Source organism: Physeter macrocephalus, chromosome 1, assembly GCF_002837175.3.
Source record: "Physeter macrocephalus isolate SW-GA chromosome 1, ASM283717v5, whole genome shotgun sequence".
Classification (NCBI taxonomy): Eukaryota; Metazoa; Chordata; class Mammalia; order Artiodactyla; family Physeteridae; genus Physeter; species Physeter macrocephalus.
In genome coordinates, this window is record NC_041214.2 from 79,652,909 (window position 1) to 79,670,535 (window position 17,627).

Here is a 17,627-nt window from a genome sequence, read left to right on the forward strand (position 1 = left end):
TAACCAGTCACAGATGAAGAATACAATAACTGAAATGAAAAAAAACACACTAGAGGGAATCAGCAGCAGATTAGGTGATACAGAACACGTAAGTGACCTGGAAGACAGAATAGTGGAAATCACCCAATGAGAGCATCAAAAAGAAAATAGAATTTAAAAAATTGAGAATTGTTTACTGGAGCTCTGGGACAACATCAAGCATACTAACATTTGCATTATAGGGGTCCCAGAAGGATAAGAGAGGGGAAAGGGCGTAGAAAAAAAAACATATTTGATGAAATAATGGCTGAAAACTTCACTAACCTGGGAAACAGATATCCAGGTCCAGGAAGCATAGAGAGTCCCAAACAAAATGAACCCAAAAAGATCCATATCACAACATATATTTTTTTCACACTGCAACAGAGATTTATTACTTTTTTAAATTTTTAATTGAAATTGAAATTTTAGTTGAAACTAATACAATATTGTAAATCAAGTGTACAGCAAAGTGATTTAGTTAATTTTTTTTCAGATTTTATTCCATTATAGGTTACATATCAAGAGGTCATAATTAAAAGGGAAAAATTAAAGACAGAGAATTTTGAAGGCAGCAAGAGGAAAACGAAGAGTAACATACAAGGGAACCCCCTTAATGCTATCAAATGATTTTTCAGCAGAAACTTGGCAGGCTAGAAGGGAGTGGCATGATATATGTAAAGTGCTGAAAGAAAAAAACCCTACAACCAAAGATACTCTACCGGGCAAGGTTGTCATTCAGAATTGGAGAAGAGATAAAGAGTTTCCCAGACAAACAAAAATCTAAAAGAGGGCATCACCACTAAACTGGCCTTACAAGGTATGTTAAGTGAACACCTTCTTTAAGTGAAAAGTAAGGTTATAGCAAGAAATAAAAAAATATATGAAGGAAGAAAATCTCACTGGTAAAGACAATATATAGAAAAGGCAATGGATCAACTACCTGAAAATCTAGTATAAAGGTTAAAAGAGAAAATTTGTAAAATCAACTGTAACTGCAATAATAGTTAAGGGATACACAAAAGATGTAAAATATGATGTCAAAAATATGAAATATTGGACAGTAAAAAACATAGAGCTTTTAGAATATATTGAAAATCAAATGACTACCAGATTAAAATAAATCTATATCTATGTATCTGTCTGTATATAAATATATGTGAACTTCATGGTAACTATAAAACAAAACTTACAATAAATACACACACACACACACACACACCACACACACATGAAAAAAAAAAGAGGAGAAAAAAGAAACAGCACCGAAGAAAAGCATCAAACCACAAGAGAAGAGACTAAAGGAAGAAGAAAAGAACAGAGAAGAACTACAAAAACAACTTGGAACAGTAACAATGGAAATAAGTACACACCTACCAATAATCACTTTAAATGTAAATGGACTAAATACCTCAATCAAACGACATAGGGAAGCCAAATGGATTAAAAAAAAAGACATATATATGCTGCCTGCAAGAGACTCACTTCAGAACTAAAGACACACAGACTGAAAATGAAAGGATGGAAAATGATATTCCGTGCAAAAGGAAATGGAAAGAAATCTGGGGTAACAATACTCATATCAGACAAAATAGACTTTAAAACAAAAATTATAACAGAAGACAAAGAAGGGCATTACATAATGATAAAGGGGTCAGTCTAAGAAGAGGACATAACATTTGTAAAGATAGGAACACCTAAATTCTTAAAGCAAATATCAGTAAACATAAAGGGAGAAATTGACAGTAACACAATAATAGTAGGGGGTTTTAATACCCCACTTACATCACTGGATAGAATTATCCAGATAGAGAATCGATAAAGAAACATTGGCCTTAAAACACATTAGACCAAACGGACTTAATAGATATCAATAGAACATTCCATCCCAAAACAGCAGAATACACAAATTTCAATGAATTTAAGAAGACTGAAATCATATCAAACATCTTTTCAAACAGTGGTATGAAACTGGAAATCAATTGCAGGAAAAAGACTGGAAAAACACAAATATGTAAAGACTGAACAACATACTACTAAAAACCAATGGGTCAATGAAGAAATCAAAGAAGAAATAAAAAGGTACCTTGAGATGAGTGTCAATAGAAACATAATAATCCAAAATCTATGGGATGCAGCAAAAGGAGTTCTAAGAGGGAAGTTTATAGTGATACAGGCATACCTCAAGAAATAAGAAACATCTCAAGTAAACAACCTAACTTTACACCCGGAGGAATCACAAAAAGAAGAACAAAGAAAGCTCAAAGTTAGTAGAAGGAAGGAAATAATAAAGATCAGAGGAAAAATAAATGAAGTAGAGACTAAAAAATCATAGAAATGATCAGTGAAACTAAGAGCTGGTCCTTTGCAAAGATAAATATAATTGACAAAACCTGAGCTAGGCTTATTAAGAAAAAAAGAGGGCCCAATTGAATAAAATCAGAAATGATAGACAAGTTACAACCAATATCACAAATAAAAGCAATCAGAATACTTTGAACAATTATATACCAACAAACTGGACAACCTATAAGAGATATATAAATTCCTAGAAACATATAGTATTCCAAGACTGAATCAGGAAGAAATAGAAAATCTGAACAGTTCAATTTCTAGCAATGAAATTGAATCAGAAATCAATCAAACAAACAAACAAAAAAACTAAAAAACCCAACAAACAGAAGTTCAGGACCAGACAGCTTCACAGGGGAATTAACCAAACATTTAAAGAAGAGTTAATACCTATCCTTCTCAAACTATTAAAATATATATATATATATATAAGAGGAGGGAACACTTCCAAACTCCTTCTGTGAGGCCAACTTTACCCTGATACACAAACCAAAAAAGACACTACAAAAAAAGAAAATTACAGGCCAGTATCCCTGATGCATAGATGCAAAAGTCTTCTTCAAAATATTAGAAGCCAAATTTAACAATACATTAGAAGAATCATACATCATGATCTAGTGAGATTTATTCCAGGGATTCAAGGATGGTTCAATATCCACAAATCAATGTGATACACCACGTGAACAAAATGAAGGCTAAAAATCACATGATCATCTCAATAGATGCAGAAAAAGCATTTGACAAAATTTAACATCCATTCATGATAAAAACTCTCAACAAAGTGGGTATAGAGGGAACATCCCATTTATAATAATAATTATTATTATGATAAAGGCCATTTATGACAAACCCACAGCTAATATCATACTCAACAGTGAAAAGCTGAAAGCATTTCCTCTGTGATCCCCACTCTCATCACTTTTATTCAGCATAGTACTGGAAGTCTTAGCCACTGCAATCAGAAAAGGAAAATAAATAAAAGGAATCTAAATAGGAGGGGAAGAAGTAAAACTATCACTATTGGCAGGTGACATGATTTTATGTATAGGAAACCCTAAAGATGCCACCAAAAACTTAGAACTAATCAATGAGTTCAGTAAAGTTGCAGGCTACAAAATTAATATACAGAAATTTCTTGCATTTCTATACACTAATAATAAATGATCAGAAAGAGAAATCAAGAAAAGAATCCCATTTACAATCATATCACAAGAATAAAATACCTAGGAATAAATTTAACCAAGAGGGTGAAGACCTATACTCTGAAAACTATGACATTGATAAAAGAAATTGAAGACAACACAAACAAATGGAAAGATATACTGTGCTTGCTCATGGATCAGGAGAATTAATATTGTTAAAATGTCCATGCTACCCAAAGCAATCTACAGATTCAATGTAATCCTTATCAGAATACCCATGACATTTTTCACATATCTAGGACAAGTAATCCTAAAATTTGTATTGAACCACAAAAGAACCCAAATAGCCAAAACAATTTTGAGAAAGAACATAGCTGGAAGTGGTAGGCTCCCTGACTTCAAACTATACTACAAAGTTGCAGTAATCAAAACAGTATGGTACTGGCAAAAAAAAAAAAAATCAGACACATAGATCAATGGAACAGAATTGAGGGACTGAAATAAACCCATGCACACCACATATGGTCAGTTAATCTCAGACAAAGAAGACAAGCACTCACCATCACTAATCATCAGGGAAATGCAAATCAAAACCACAATGAGATAGCACCTCACACCTGTCAGAATGGCTATCATCAAAAGGACAAGAAATAAGTGTTGGCAAGGATGTGGAGAAAAGGAAACCCTTGTACACTGTTGGTGGGGATGTAAATTTGTGCATCCACTACAGAAAACGGTATGGAGTCTTCTTAAAAATTTAAAAATAGGGCCACCATACAATCCAGCAATTCTACTCCTGAGTATTTATCCTAGAAAACAAAAACACTAATTCAAAAGATTTATGCACTCCATCGTTCACTGCAGAATTATTTATAATTTGCAATTGCCAAGATATGGAAGCATCCTGAGTGAATGGATACAGAATATGTGATATATACATACACACACACACACACACACACACACACACAATGAATATTACTCAGCCATAAAAAAGAATGAAATCTTGCCTTTTGAGATATGGATGGACCTAAGGGGTATTATGCTAAGTGAAATAAGTCAGACAGAGAAAGACAAATACTGTATGTTTTCACTTATATGTGGAATCTAAAAAACCAAACAAACAAAACAGAAGCAGACTCACAGATACAGAGAACAATCTAGTGGTTGCCAGAGGGAAGGGCAATGGGGGGGATGGGAGAAATAGGTAAAGGATATTTGAGGTACAGATTACCAGTTATAAAATAAATAAGTCACAGGGATGTAATGTATTGCACAGAGATTATAGTCAATAATATTGTAATGGTGGTACATAATCTATAAAAATATCAAATCACTACCTTTCACACCTGTAACTAATATTATAACTGAACTATACTTCAATTATAATTATACTTTAGTAATACTTGATGAAGGACCTGAAGTTCAGGTTGATGAGCCATGGCCAGTGCTCCACTCCATCATCGTTTGCTGTCCCACATTGCCTCAATGTGGCCCTCATGCCTAGGGGCTGCTCTAACCTTCTGTGCCTTTACATTTACCTTGTTCAAAGCCCATGAACACCATTCTCGTTTGGTCTTCCCAGCACTCAGTGAATGAGACAGGGCAGAGATGGTTCCTACACAGAAACTTAGGTGCAGAGAGGTTAAGAGGCTTGCCTAGGGTCCCCAAGAATGGGGACAAGAAGCCAGGTTTTGTGATACCCAGTTCAGTACTCCTACCACCTTATCCCTGATATCCTTAGGAGCAGGCGTCATTGAAATGGACTATAGATTTTTTTTTTCCTGAATTTTATTTAATTGAAGTATAGCTGATTTACAATGTTGTATTAATTACTGTTGTATAGATTCCTAATCAGTTAGCAAAACCCTGGGGGTGATTGCTTAGACCCATTACGGTAAATAAACCTAGATACTTAGGGAAGAATTTAATGTTTTCCAGAAGATACAGACATTGTTTGAGTTCAAAGTACTTCCATTTTCCGTTCAGTTTCACAATAAATTCTGGGAAAACTAAGTAGGTCTTTACCCAGATATAAAGGGGCCTGTTCAGGCTCTATTTGCTTAGTGAAATCCATTTTCCAGAACTTTCAGCAGTTCTGTACATGATACAGTGAAAGGGTCATGGATTAGGGAATCAAGTGCACTTGGATTTGAATCTCAATGCTACCATTCACTCAGCTCTATGATCCTAGGCATTTCTCTTAATTTCTCAGAGCCTCAGGTGGCTTATCTGTAAAAATCGAGATTATAGCACCTTCATGGGTGGTAATGGTCGGGGCCTTTCTGCACAGCTCAGGAGATGCCCTTCATATTAGATTATTATAAACACAGTGCTCACTGAAGTTGTACATCACAGTGCCCCTGGTTTATGATGAAATTGAATAAAATAACCTCTTGTGTGCTTAATGCATTTTTGTTTTCATTTCCTTAATTGGTCACATATCTGCTATTTTACCAGGAGTTCCCATCTTCCACCGTGAGGTGAGTCAGTTTCCTGCCACTTGCTAGTACTCATGCAGAACTCCATAAACCTGAATGTTATATTGTGAAGCTGACCCTTGGCTTTCTTCTCATGCAGGAGTCTAGCACCAGAGCCCTAAGAGCAGTGGTCCCTGACCTTTTTGGCACCAGGGACTGGTTTCGTGGAAGGCAATTTTTCCATGGATGGGAGGGGGAGGGCGGGGTGTGGGGGGATGGTTGGTTCAGGCGGTAATGCGAGCCACGGGGAGCGATGGAGAGCAGCAGATGAAGCTTTGCTCGCTTGCCCGCCACTCACCTCCTGCTCTGTGGCCAGTTCCTAGTAGCAGTCCTCGGCCCGGAGGTTGGGGACCCTGCCTTAGAGAGATGCATCACAAACCGATGACACTGTCTATGGCAAGAGGTCTCTTTCTGGCAATTTTAAAAGGAGGCTGGGCCTTTTTAGGGAGTTTGGCTTCTTGTGATGTAGACCCCTCAGCCTGCTCTCCCTTTTTCTTTTAGTTTTTCAAGCATGTATGCCTTCCTTGAACAAATTGTGTAAGGCCCTACAAACCGAATGTGTAAAATGTGATTCCTGACCTCAAGAAGCTCAGAGAGCAGTCAGGGAGTTAGACCAAGACAACAGGAAACTGAGATTCAGGGAGTACAAAGGAGTGGTGGGCGAGTCCACAAAGTGCTCACAGCTCGGAGAGGAAGACGGGAGTGTCTGAGCACTACTTTCTACATTTCAAGCCCAAACTGAGGGTGATTTTTTTTTTTTTTTTTTTAAGACTTGCTGAAGGTTGCAGACCTGGTGGGAGACAGACCTGGACTGGAATTCAATTCTTGTCACTCTAAAGCCATTGCTCAGCCCGTCATTACTTTTAGATAGTCTTTACATCATTTTCTGCCTTGTCTCACTTTTTTTTTAGGCCTGTTTTCCTGCTCAGGACAGCGTGGCTTCCTTGAACATGTCTTTCATTATGATTCACACTAACTTGAAGAAAAAATTCAGCTGCTGTGTGCTGGTCTTTCTCCTGTTTGCAATCATCTGTGTATGGAAGGAAAAGAAGAAAGGGAGTTACTATGAATCCCTTAAACTGCAAACCAAGGAATTCCAGGTGTTGCGGTCTGGTTCCCAATCTGTGTCTTCAAGCGGCACCCACAACCCCCAGAGGGGCAGCCAGGCCCTCAGTGGTCCCAAGGCCAAGCCGGAGGCTACCTTCCAGGTGTGGAACAAGGACAGCTCCACCAAAAACCTTATCCCCAGGCTGCAAAAGATCTGGAAGAATTATCTGAGCATGAACAAGTACAAAGTGTCCTACAACGGGCCAGGGCCTGGTGTTAAGTTCAGTGCAGAGGCCCTGCTTTGCCACCTTCGGGACCACGTGAATGTTTCAATGGTAGAGGCCACAGATTTTCCCTTCAACACCTCTGAATGGGAGGGTTACCTGCCTAAGGAGAACATTAGGACCAAGGCTGGGCCGTGGGGCAGGTGTGCTGTCGTCTCATCAGCGGGATCTCTGAAGTCCTCCCAACTGGGTCAAGAAATAGGTGGGTTCTGGGGTGTTAAGACTGTTATCTGAGCAGCCAGTGCTCACTCACTTGGAGCATCTGGGCATGTGGACGGTACTGGAGACTAGGAGTCCCAGTATGGCTCCATGGACTGGCGGAGCGGGCCCAGATCAGTGTTACTCAACTGTCCTTCATGAGTCAGAGGTGGCACGGGGGCAGTGGAGAGGGTGGAGATCCAGTCTTCCAGCACCTTTATCAACTAGAATGGCTTTATTTTGATCTGTCTTAAATATTGGTGTTCTACAGAAGATTTTGTTTGAAAAGAAAGTTCCACTGCTACCAATAAGCAAAACACTACATTGACATTTAAAAGTCTTTAAAGCATAGATCTCTACTTTTCCTCCAGGTCCTGAAATTCTGTAATTTACTGATTAATTAGAGACTAATTGTCTCTTTTGGCCTCAACTACCTGGGTAATTTTCAGTTTTTCTCTGTGAAAAGAATTAACTGGGGACTCTGGACCAACTTCAGGAGATCCATGAATCCCTAAAATCATGTGCAAAAATATGTGCTGATTAAGAGTGTATAACGTGTGTATATGTGTAAATCAGTCTGCATTTTTCCAAAGAGAGAGTCCATAGCTTTCAGTTGTGACCCCAAAAAAGGTTAAAAATCACTGGTCAGAATATATCAATTTGCTTTTCTTGAAATTCTTCGCAGTTAATAAAGATTTAGGGATAAATTAGGAGCTTGGGATTAACATATACACACTATTATATATAAAACAGATAACCAACAAGGACCTCCTGTATAGCACAGGGAACTATACTAAATATTTTGTAATAACCTATAAGGGAAAAGAATATGAAAAAGATTCACTGAATCACTGTGCTGTACACCTGAAACGAACACAACATTGTAAATCAACTATACTTCAGTAAAAATAAACAACAAAAAAAAGACAGAAAGTTTATCCAGATTTGTAAACATGTGTACAACACAGAGCTATGGATTTGCCTAAAGCTCCTTAGTTCCCTTATTTTGAGAGAATGTGTTTTCCTTGATTGCGAAATGAATCAGGCTAAAGAAAGCAAAGCACAGGAAGCCTAGCTCTTCTGTCAGGCTCTGGAAGGTACTGGAGCAGGTGAGGTCATGTGTCTCCTTTTTTATTTCCTTCATATGACTGCCAGGAAAAATGGTCTGAAACCAAGCACAGGCTCTCAAAAGAAGAAAAGGAGAAGCAAATTGGATTCTCTAGAGCAGAAAGAAGTGGTGAGATCATATTTCATAACTCTCCAAATAGGCAGCACTTTGGAAGAAAAGCTGCCAAGATAACCAGTCCCACCCCAACTTCTGCTTTTGCTTTTTTGGTTTCTTTTGGACTTTGTTTTCTAGAAACTAAATGTAATTGGTTTTTGTTCATCCATAATGGAACTACATTTCTTTCTTTCTTCCCAAGTCATTATAGTCTGCCTGGCTGGAATCATGTTGCAGTTTCAGGCAGAGCCTAATACTCCCATGAATTGGAACTATAATCTTTATTTTTATGCACTCCATTAAACGTTGGAGTTTTATAGATTTAACTAAACATTAATTAAAATAAACTTTTTCTATAGACTGGAGTTATAATTTCAAATATGTATTTCCATGGAAGGATTTTGATCCTGAGATCTAACAAAAATTGCGTGCTGCACTTCAAATGTTCTGCCTTTTACAGGGTTATTTCCTTTGGGCATTTAGTCTAACAAATATTTTAAGGAATTCATTCATGTATTCTTTTATTCAGCCATGGACTCATCAACGATACCAAATAGGAACTTAGAATACAAAGAGGAGAGGGAAAGGAAAGACCCTTTGTTAAAGGCCTCTGAGCTCGACAGACCCCAGCCTTCCCACTACACCTGGAATTTGTCCAGCTTAGTCCCAACTGTTGAACATATCAAATGGTTTCAAACTGTTTGCTCTTATAAATAGTACTGCTAAGGAGGTTTTGGGGAAGACAACTTAAGTGACTACTACTGCCCTCCAAAGGGGAAATATCCTCAGGAGTGGCGGTAGAAGACCAAAGTAAGATCTGTTTTATGGCTCCTTTTTTTTGGTCCATTACAAAATTGTTTACCAGAGGGACTGTAACAATGTGTTGTGTCTCCAGCAGCCCCACAAACCAGCCAATGGTGGGCACAGTCATTTTCAATTGTTTTTGATAGGCATACATGTAAAGTATCTTAGATTTGTTTGAATATTCATTTCAAGCCATAGCACATTTTTAAAATATTAGAATTAATAGGAGTAACATGTATGGTGTACCTGCTGTGTGCATAACAAGCCTTGCTCTTTTAATCCTCCCAGGAATCCTACGCGGTAGGTACGATTATTGCTCCCATTTTACTCAGGAGCTAAGTGTGGACACTCAGAGAGGTTACGCAGCTGGTTAACAGTAGACTGGGACTTGAAACTGGGGTGTTTGACTTGAAACTGGGGTGTTTGGCTAAGGGGCCCACACTTAGCCTCATCTCTGCTCTTGCGCCTCATGGTGATTGTAGCTTTATAATAATGAATGAATCCCTTTTCAGGTTAAAATAACCCCTTGATACTCTTCCTGACTTGCTCCCCTGGAAGAGGGGAGAAGAGCATTCTGAACTGAGGCAAAAGCAAGAAGCAAAGGCTGCATGGAAAAATGTGCAGAGTATGTTTAAGCATAACAGATAATCCTGTTTGCCTGGGACTCAGGGCCCCACAAGGTTAAGAGGGCTGAGCAATGAGGTCAGAAAGGTAGCCAGGGTAAGTTCTTAGAGAATGTTGATGGTCTTAAGGACTTTGGATTTCATTCTTTAAGCCACGAAGAGCCCTAGAAGGTTTTTGAGCAAGCGAGTGATGGGATCATGTGTGTTTTGGAGAGATTTCTCATTTCTCTGAGTTCCCTTCTCCATGGGGACTGCTGTGTAGCCTCTCTGCTGTTAGGGACTATCGTCATATCCAAGTGAGAAGTGGTGCCAGGCCTGTTGAACAGTGGTAGTGGAGGTGGGATGAAATGGTCTGACATGAGAGGCATCATGAGGTAGAAGAGACAGAACTTGGTTCTAACTAGAAATGACCTCGAGTGAGAGGCAGGAGCCAGGGTCTCTGGCTTGGGAGCAGGCTGTATTGTATCACAGGGGAGCATGCTTCTGGAGGAGGACAGGTTCCATCTTGGATGTGCTGAGTCTGAAGTGTTTGTGGATTTCCCTTCATAGATATCTATGCAGTTGGGTATTTTCTTCCAGGAAAAAGTGTCAAGGTGGGAGATCAGATTTAGGAGTCATTTGTATCAAGGTGATAGTTGTAGTCCAGGAAAGAGGACTGATGAGAAAACCTAGAAAAAAAGTTTACATTTGAAGGACAAGGAAAGAACAGGGACAAGAGAGATAGATAGATAGATAGATAAATAAATAAATAAATACAAATTCTGAAGGGCCATTGAGATGGGCTGGAAGAGAAGTAGGCATGTACCATATGATGGAAGGCAAGGGTTGGGGATGGAATTTGGGCATATTTGGGGGCAGATGAAGTTCTTGGGCGGAGTGAAGACTGGGTTGAGCAGCTCTGAGAGCATGATTGTTTATATCAGGGGTGAGCAAACTTTTCTTATAAAGGGCCAGATAGTAAATATTTTTGCTTTTGAGGACATACAGTGTCTCTTACAATGACTCTGCTATTTTAGTGCAAAATCAACCATAGACAGTAATAAATGAATGTACCTGGCTAAGTTCCAATAAAACTTTATTTACAAAAACAAGGCAGGTCAGAGTTGGCCTGTGGGCCATAGTTTGCCAAACCTGATCTGTATCATATCGTTTTCCTAACCAGAATCAGAATGTAGTCTTCCATACATGGTAATATGATTCATTAAGCTAACTGGAAAATATAAGAAATGTTTGGTCCAAATAATGATAAAATTTCTTTCACCACAATTTCTAGCTCTTTAGAGTTCTTATACCTGGACACAGTAGATTTTGATGTATTTATGAATTTACTAACAAGCTGATTCTATTGAATTTTCTAGGCATGTAGTTATATCACGTGCATATCGTGGTGCATTTATTTCTTCCTTTTCTAATTTGCATCTTGTTTCTGCTCTCTAATTCTAAGTTACAGAGAAGTGGAGGCCCCTGTTTTCTACAGCCTTCCCCCTTCAAGGCTTGTTTTCTGGGATCCCAGTAGCTGTGGATTTTTCCTAGGGATTTCCTGGAGACCTATTTGAGGTTGAGTCTTTTAGTTTTCAGTAGCAATAGCAAAGGAGAGTTTGGCAAACAAGGATCTGATCCCTTTTTTTATAAGCTCATATTTAGTGGTCTGTTTTAAAGTTCTCTTCTTTGATTGATTTTTTTTAAATCTTAGAATAAAATCCAAACTTCATACCTGGCCTCCACAGGCCTGCAAGATCTGCTTCCTGCCAACCTCTTTCATTGCACTTTTTATTTTTTCTTTCCTTCACTCACTTGTCCGCAGCCAAGTCCTTACCCTCCTTGGGGTCTTGACACTGCTGTGTCCTTTGGCTGGAATTTACTTTCCTGGGCCCTTCCCATGCCCTGTGGGTCTCAGCTCAGATGCAGTCCCTGAACAATCCCTCTATCTAAAGGAGATTCCCTCGGGGTCTCTGTTACACAGCTCAGTTTATTCGTGTCATAGTATTTTTTGTTAATTTTTATTTTTTTATGGAAGTATAGTTGATTTACAATGTTTCAGATGTACAGCAAAGTGATTCAGTTATACGTGTGTGTGTATATATATATGTGTGTGTGTGTGTGTGTATTCTTTTTCAGATTCTTTTCCATTATAGGTTATTATTTTGTGCCACAGTATTAATCACAATCTGTAATTATCTCGAATGTGGGTTGTTGTGCTTATCTATCGTCTGCCTCCTTGCAGTAGATTTCGAGGTCTCTAAGGGCAAGGACCTTGATTTCATGCTCACAACCATTGTCTCCAGCACTTAGAACTGTGTCTGGCAGAGAGTACGAGCTTTATCAGTATTTATTGAAGGAATAAAAGCATTCTCCTTTCTCATGGTCAACACCAAGGAGCTATCTCAAGCCTCCTATGCTGGGCGTTCTCCATCTGCCCCCGCAAATTCACTCTCCATGCTTTCCTATGACTCTGTGCCCGGGGAAATAGAAATTTGGACTGTGTCAACTGGGTGTCCTTGCTCTCTGGCTTTGATTTGGGACTGGACAGTAGTAACGCTGGTACAAAACTGAGAAGAAGGAGAGTGAGGCCAGGGTGTCTGTCCCCCTCCTCCCCACCCTTGCAGAAGGAACCTGTAGCCACAGGCTCCTTCTCTCCCTTGACTATAAGTTTCAGCCCCTTTCGGGCAGCCCTGTCTGTGTCTCCCCTTTTCCCTCCAGGCCCGGAAGTCAGAGGGGAGGAGGAGAGGCTGGGGTAGTGATTCCCTGCGCAGTTCCCACCAGGTGGGCTTCCTCAGATGGGGTCTCTGCTCCTCCTGCTGCCTTAGGTGTAGGGGTGGGATTGGTTCCCTGCTGTGGCCCACCCTGGGGTATGGTCCCTTTCCTTGTGCATCTCTACCTTGTTAAACTCGACCGACAACTTTGTAAATAGTCCTTTTATTCGACTCTCTCTCAATGACTGCATTTGAGCTTGTCATTCTTGTCTACTGGGACTCTCAGGTTTATTCACCTGTGAAATGGGAAAGTTGACCAAGTGGAGTTTCTGATAAATCAACGTTTCTTGTGTGGTTACTACTGGTCACTTTTGAAATCAGTGACTGATTCTGACAAAACTTGTTGCAATCTGAGTTGTGTAAAGATAAACTTCCTGCTCGATTTGCAGTTGTGTGTGCCTGTCCTGTTATCTAAAAATGTTTGGACTATGAGCATCTCATGTAACCCTTTAAACCATTTTGATAAAAATTTTGTCCTGGGATTGAGGATAGGGTTGTTTTTGTGAATGAGATGTCTAGATTCCTGAGGTTTGGTATATACGTTAGAATTGAAATAAAGAGGGAGGCTTTCTTCCCTCAATTCTGTGGGTATTTTCCATTAGATCCTCTTACATTGAGCCACAATCCACTCCTACCCCTCTTCTCCTGATGCCACCTTTGTGCATGAAGAACCACCCAAAATAAACCCGCACAGAGAGAAACAGCACAACAGAGGTTTGGGCTGACCTCCAAATCTTGTGCAGATTTCAGTGGTGAACCGAAGCTTGTTTGATCAAATAAGCTTGAGATGAGCTCTCACAGGATCACAGAGGCTCAGGGTTAGGATGGATCTTAGAAGTCATCAGTTCCCTCCCCCATCAGATTGGTCATTGCCAGGCAGAGAATCTTCTCCAAGTCTTCCAAACCCTGCTTAAACAGCTAGAAGGACAGAGAACCAGAGCTGGGGAGTGAGTAGATCTTTAAAAAGATGGTCTGTTTGATCTTGGCTGGATTTAAGACATTGTTTCTGACAAAGAGCTTTTTAAATTTTTAATAGAAAATACGGGGTTTAGTTTAGCTCTTTGACCTCTTTTCCACCTCTGCCACCACCCAGGTTTGTGACCCTTCCTGGGGCTCATGTTCCTAAATGGGACACTTCAGGACCTGTCTTGGATGCCATAGTGGATCTCTTTCATTTGCTGTGCACTGCAAGCTTTTCAGAATGCCAAGGGGTACTTTGCACTTATGGGTTAGACCAAGCTTATGGTAGGATCTTCATTCTTCTGACAGGGATAGAAGTATGACCTACTGGTAATACCAAGAGAATCTGATTTGCTCCTTTGGTAACTGGAATAGTGATTCCACTATGAGTAGTGCACTGGCCCTGTCCACGTTGCCCCTGTGCCCGGGCACACTGGCATCATTGAGTGGATTTCGGGAACACCACCACATGGACCTCTTTAGCCTTCACAGTGGTTGGGCAGAGAGTTGGTCACCTCTGTCTGTGAATGTTACCTGATTGCATTATACAAATATGATCATTGTCCCCTGTGTACCAGGATGAGATAAAGATTAGGATGTATTATTCTCTTGCCCCTCCCCTTCCTCCTGCCCTCTCTCCCTCCAGACTGCTCTCTCTGCATATTGCTGATGCTCACATCATCATCACTGCTGATGTGCTGTTTCCTTGTGGTTTATAGATGATCACGATGCAGTCCTGAGGTTTAATGGGGCACCCACAGCCAACTTCCAACAAGATGTGGGCACGAAAACCACCATTCGCCTGATGAACTCTCAGGTAAAATTTCTTCTGTGCAGAAGTATAGTGAGAGAAGTTTCCTTCCTAACACAATCATGGACGGTGCTGAATAGAGTGCAGTGGTCAGTACAGAGACTCTGCAGTTAGCTTGCCTGCCATCTAAACCAGCTTTGCCTCTCTTAGCTAAAAGATCATGCCTAAGTTACTCATGCCTCTGTTTACTCATCTGTAAAGAGGGGAGAATAACAGTACCTTCCTCACAGGGTTGTTGTGAGGAATACACGAGAAAATCCATGGGCTCTGAAGTAGAATGTATTTACTAGGAGCACATCAAGGCCACCGGCTTAATTAAGTCCCTTGCCCTTCCCGCGTCCCGGATTGCTCATGGAGAAAGAGAAGACAGTGATTCCCTGATCCAGCCTGGTACTGTGGTCATGGGAAAGCCCCTGTGGCGTTAGTCTGCATTACTGGAGGTGTCCAGAGAAAGCCGAGTTCTGCTGTCCCTGTGGCCGCAGGTCACATCCAGAGTGTTGCCCGAGGGACAACAGAGGACATCCAGGGAGAGAGAGGAGTGTCGTGAAAAGTAAGTGAAGCAATGAACGTGGGTGTGCTTTATATGCTGTAAAACCTTATCCAAGTATTATAAGACAGCACCACAGTGTAATTATGTGTAATACAGCATTACAATTCAGGTATTACCTCATGAATCCCCCTAGACTATTCATTTCCAGAAGTACTTCCAGGTAGCATATGCTGATTTCTCTATACTAATGGGAACTTGAGAAGTACTCTTGCCACAAAGTTCTGCTAATGGATTGAATTAGTGGAAAAAAACTGGATTGCACATATATCAAAAATAGCATGATAGGGCTATAAACCCATTCACCTCACTCCCGACCACCAATGTTTGTCTTTTTTCCGAGTATACGTGTAAGCCTTGGGGGGTTTTATGCCAGTGTTTAGACTCTGTACACTTTCTAGGGCTCGTGGGTGTGGATTGGGTCCTGGAAGTGACCCTAAGTGCCCTTTCAGCCACCATCCCAGCAGAATATGCATTTCTCCTCCCCTCTGCCAGGCCTCCACTTCCCTGTTTCTCTCAGCAATCTCTTCACTGCCTGACCTTCAGGAACTCACCATCTGGGCAGAAGCTGCTTCCTGCATGGCCTGCTTTCCATCTGAGGCCCACAGCCCTAGGAACCTTTTTATGATGGGACTTAACTCCTTTGCAAGAGGCCACCATCTTGTTTTTGATTCTTCTTCTAATACTTCTATTATTATTTGGATGATGATGATGATGATGATGTTGTCACTTTCTAACACTGTAACACCCTCCAGCAGCCTCTCTGTGCTTCTAATACCTGTTCCTGTTCAACCTTATGTTTGGGGTTTTTACATTACTTTTATGATAAGCTATAAGAGGGCAGGTTAAAAGAAATAGATTGGTCGGCAAGAGAGTCTCTGGAGCAAGTGGCACTTGAGCTAGACTTTGAGAGATGGACAGGATCTAGAGAAACAGTACTAGGAAGGCATCCAAACAGTGGGATTGGCAGGACAGAGCTGCACAGGACAGACGAGGGGGCACTCAGACAGCTCTGGCAGGGTGGGGATGGGGTCTGGATTCGTGTTGCACCACAGAGGGAGGTGAGGCTGGAGCTTCGTGGCTGCTCAGACTCTGGCAAGTCTAGAACATCAGGCAGAGGGTTTGGGATGAGCTTTCCCTTCTTTCTCCTGTCCCTTCTTGTGCTGCAGTCACAGAAACCTGGAGCTGGAGGGCTCCCCAGGGAATGCTAATGCCTAACTTCTGCTTCTGTATAAGATGGTACCTTCATACCCAGGAGAAAGGTTTACTTACCCTTGCTTCCTAACACAAACCGGGACGGTGCTGCGCAGGGCGCGGTGGTGAGTACAGAGACTGCAGCTAGCCTGACTGCCGTCGAAACCAGCTCTGCCTCTCTTAGCTAAACGATCACGCCTAAGCTCCTATGCCTCTGGAAAGAGGGGAGAGGGGAGAATAACAGTACCTCCTCACAGGGTTGCTGTGAGGAATAAGAGAGAAGTTCCACGCAAAGCATTTAGCGGCCGGCACTTGTGCATAAGTGTTACCTGCTCTGATATTTACGTGTGCGGAACTGAGGTGGGTGTGGAGGGTACGTTGGTGAGCGAAACAGACTCAGCCCTGTTCTCGTGATACCATCCAACAGTCATACAAACAAATATAAAGTTACAACAGACAGCTACAAAGGAGAGGGTTAAGGTGCTCCCAGAGCCCATAACGGGGGATCTTCCCTAGGCAGGGAAGTCAGGAAGAAGTAGGGAGGTGATTCCTCACCGTGCTCGAGGAGTAAGGGTGGACGGCGAGAAGTGGGAGAAGAGGCAGCAGCGTGGGTGGGGCGTGTGTGGAAGGGAGCTGGGACGCACCAGGACCCGGGGAGAGGTGAGTCTGAGTGGTGGGGACGTAGAGAGGGACGAGGCTGAGGGTGAGAAGGAGCCAGGCCATGGCACTTGTTTTCTTCTCTGAGGCATGGCCAGACTTGCATTTTGTAAACCCCTCTGGCTTCCACCTGATCAGTGCAGTGGGTGCGGTGGACGGACAGACACACTTAGGGGGCTCTTGCAATCGTGTGGACTAGCAGTGCTGGCAGTTGCGCCAGAGTGGAAGTGAAGGGGACTGTGAGAAAAGAATGGATTTGACAGCTACTCAGCGTGTGCAGCCACCAGGCTCTAGTGTGTGGTTGGGTGTGAGAGGTGAAGGGAGGGGGGCCACGGGTGCGCCTGGGTTTCTGGCTTGTGTAACTGGCCAGCTAGTCAGTGAGACTGGAAGGAGTACTGGGAGATGTTTCGGGTTGTGAGGGGTAGGGTCAGAGAGGGGGGGCAGGGATCAAAAATGTGGTTCTGCATATGGTTGATCTGAGCTGCCTTTTACGTGTCTGTGAAGAGAGGTCCAGTAGGCAGTTATAGAGATGGGA

General features: G+C 41.5%; 1 protein-coding gene across 1 annotated transcript in view; it reads left to right on the forward strand.

Moving 5' to 3' along the window:
• Positions 1–17,627, forward strand: part of ST6GAL1 (ST6 beta-galactoside alpha-2,6-sialyltransferase 1) — a 145,738-nt gene that overhangs the window by 105,830 nt on the left and 22,281 nt on the right. Inside the window, exons 5-6 of the mRNA XM_024124376.3 lie at positions 6,904–7,525; positions 14,603–14,700. Of these exons, the coding sequence (XP_023980144.1) occupies positions 6,943–7,525; positions 14,603–14,700 (681 nt within the window). The 5' untranslated portion in view covers positions 6,904–6,942. The remainder of the gene's footprint in view (positions 1–6,903; positions 7,526–14,602; positions 14,701–17,627) is intronic.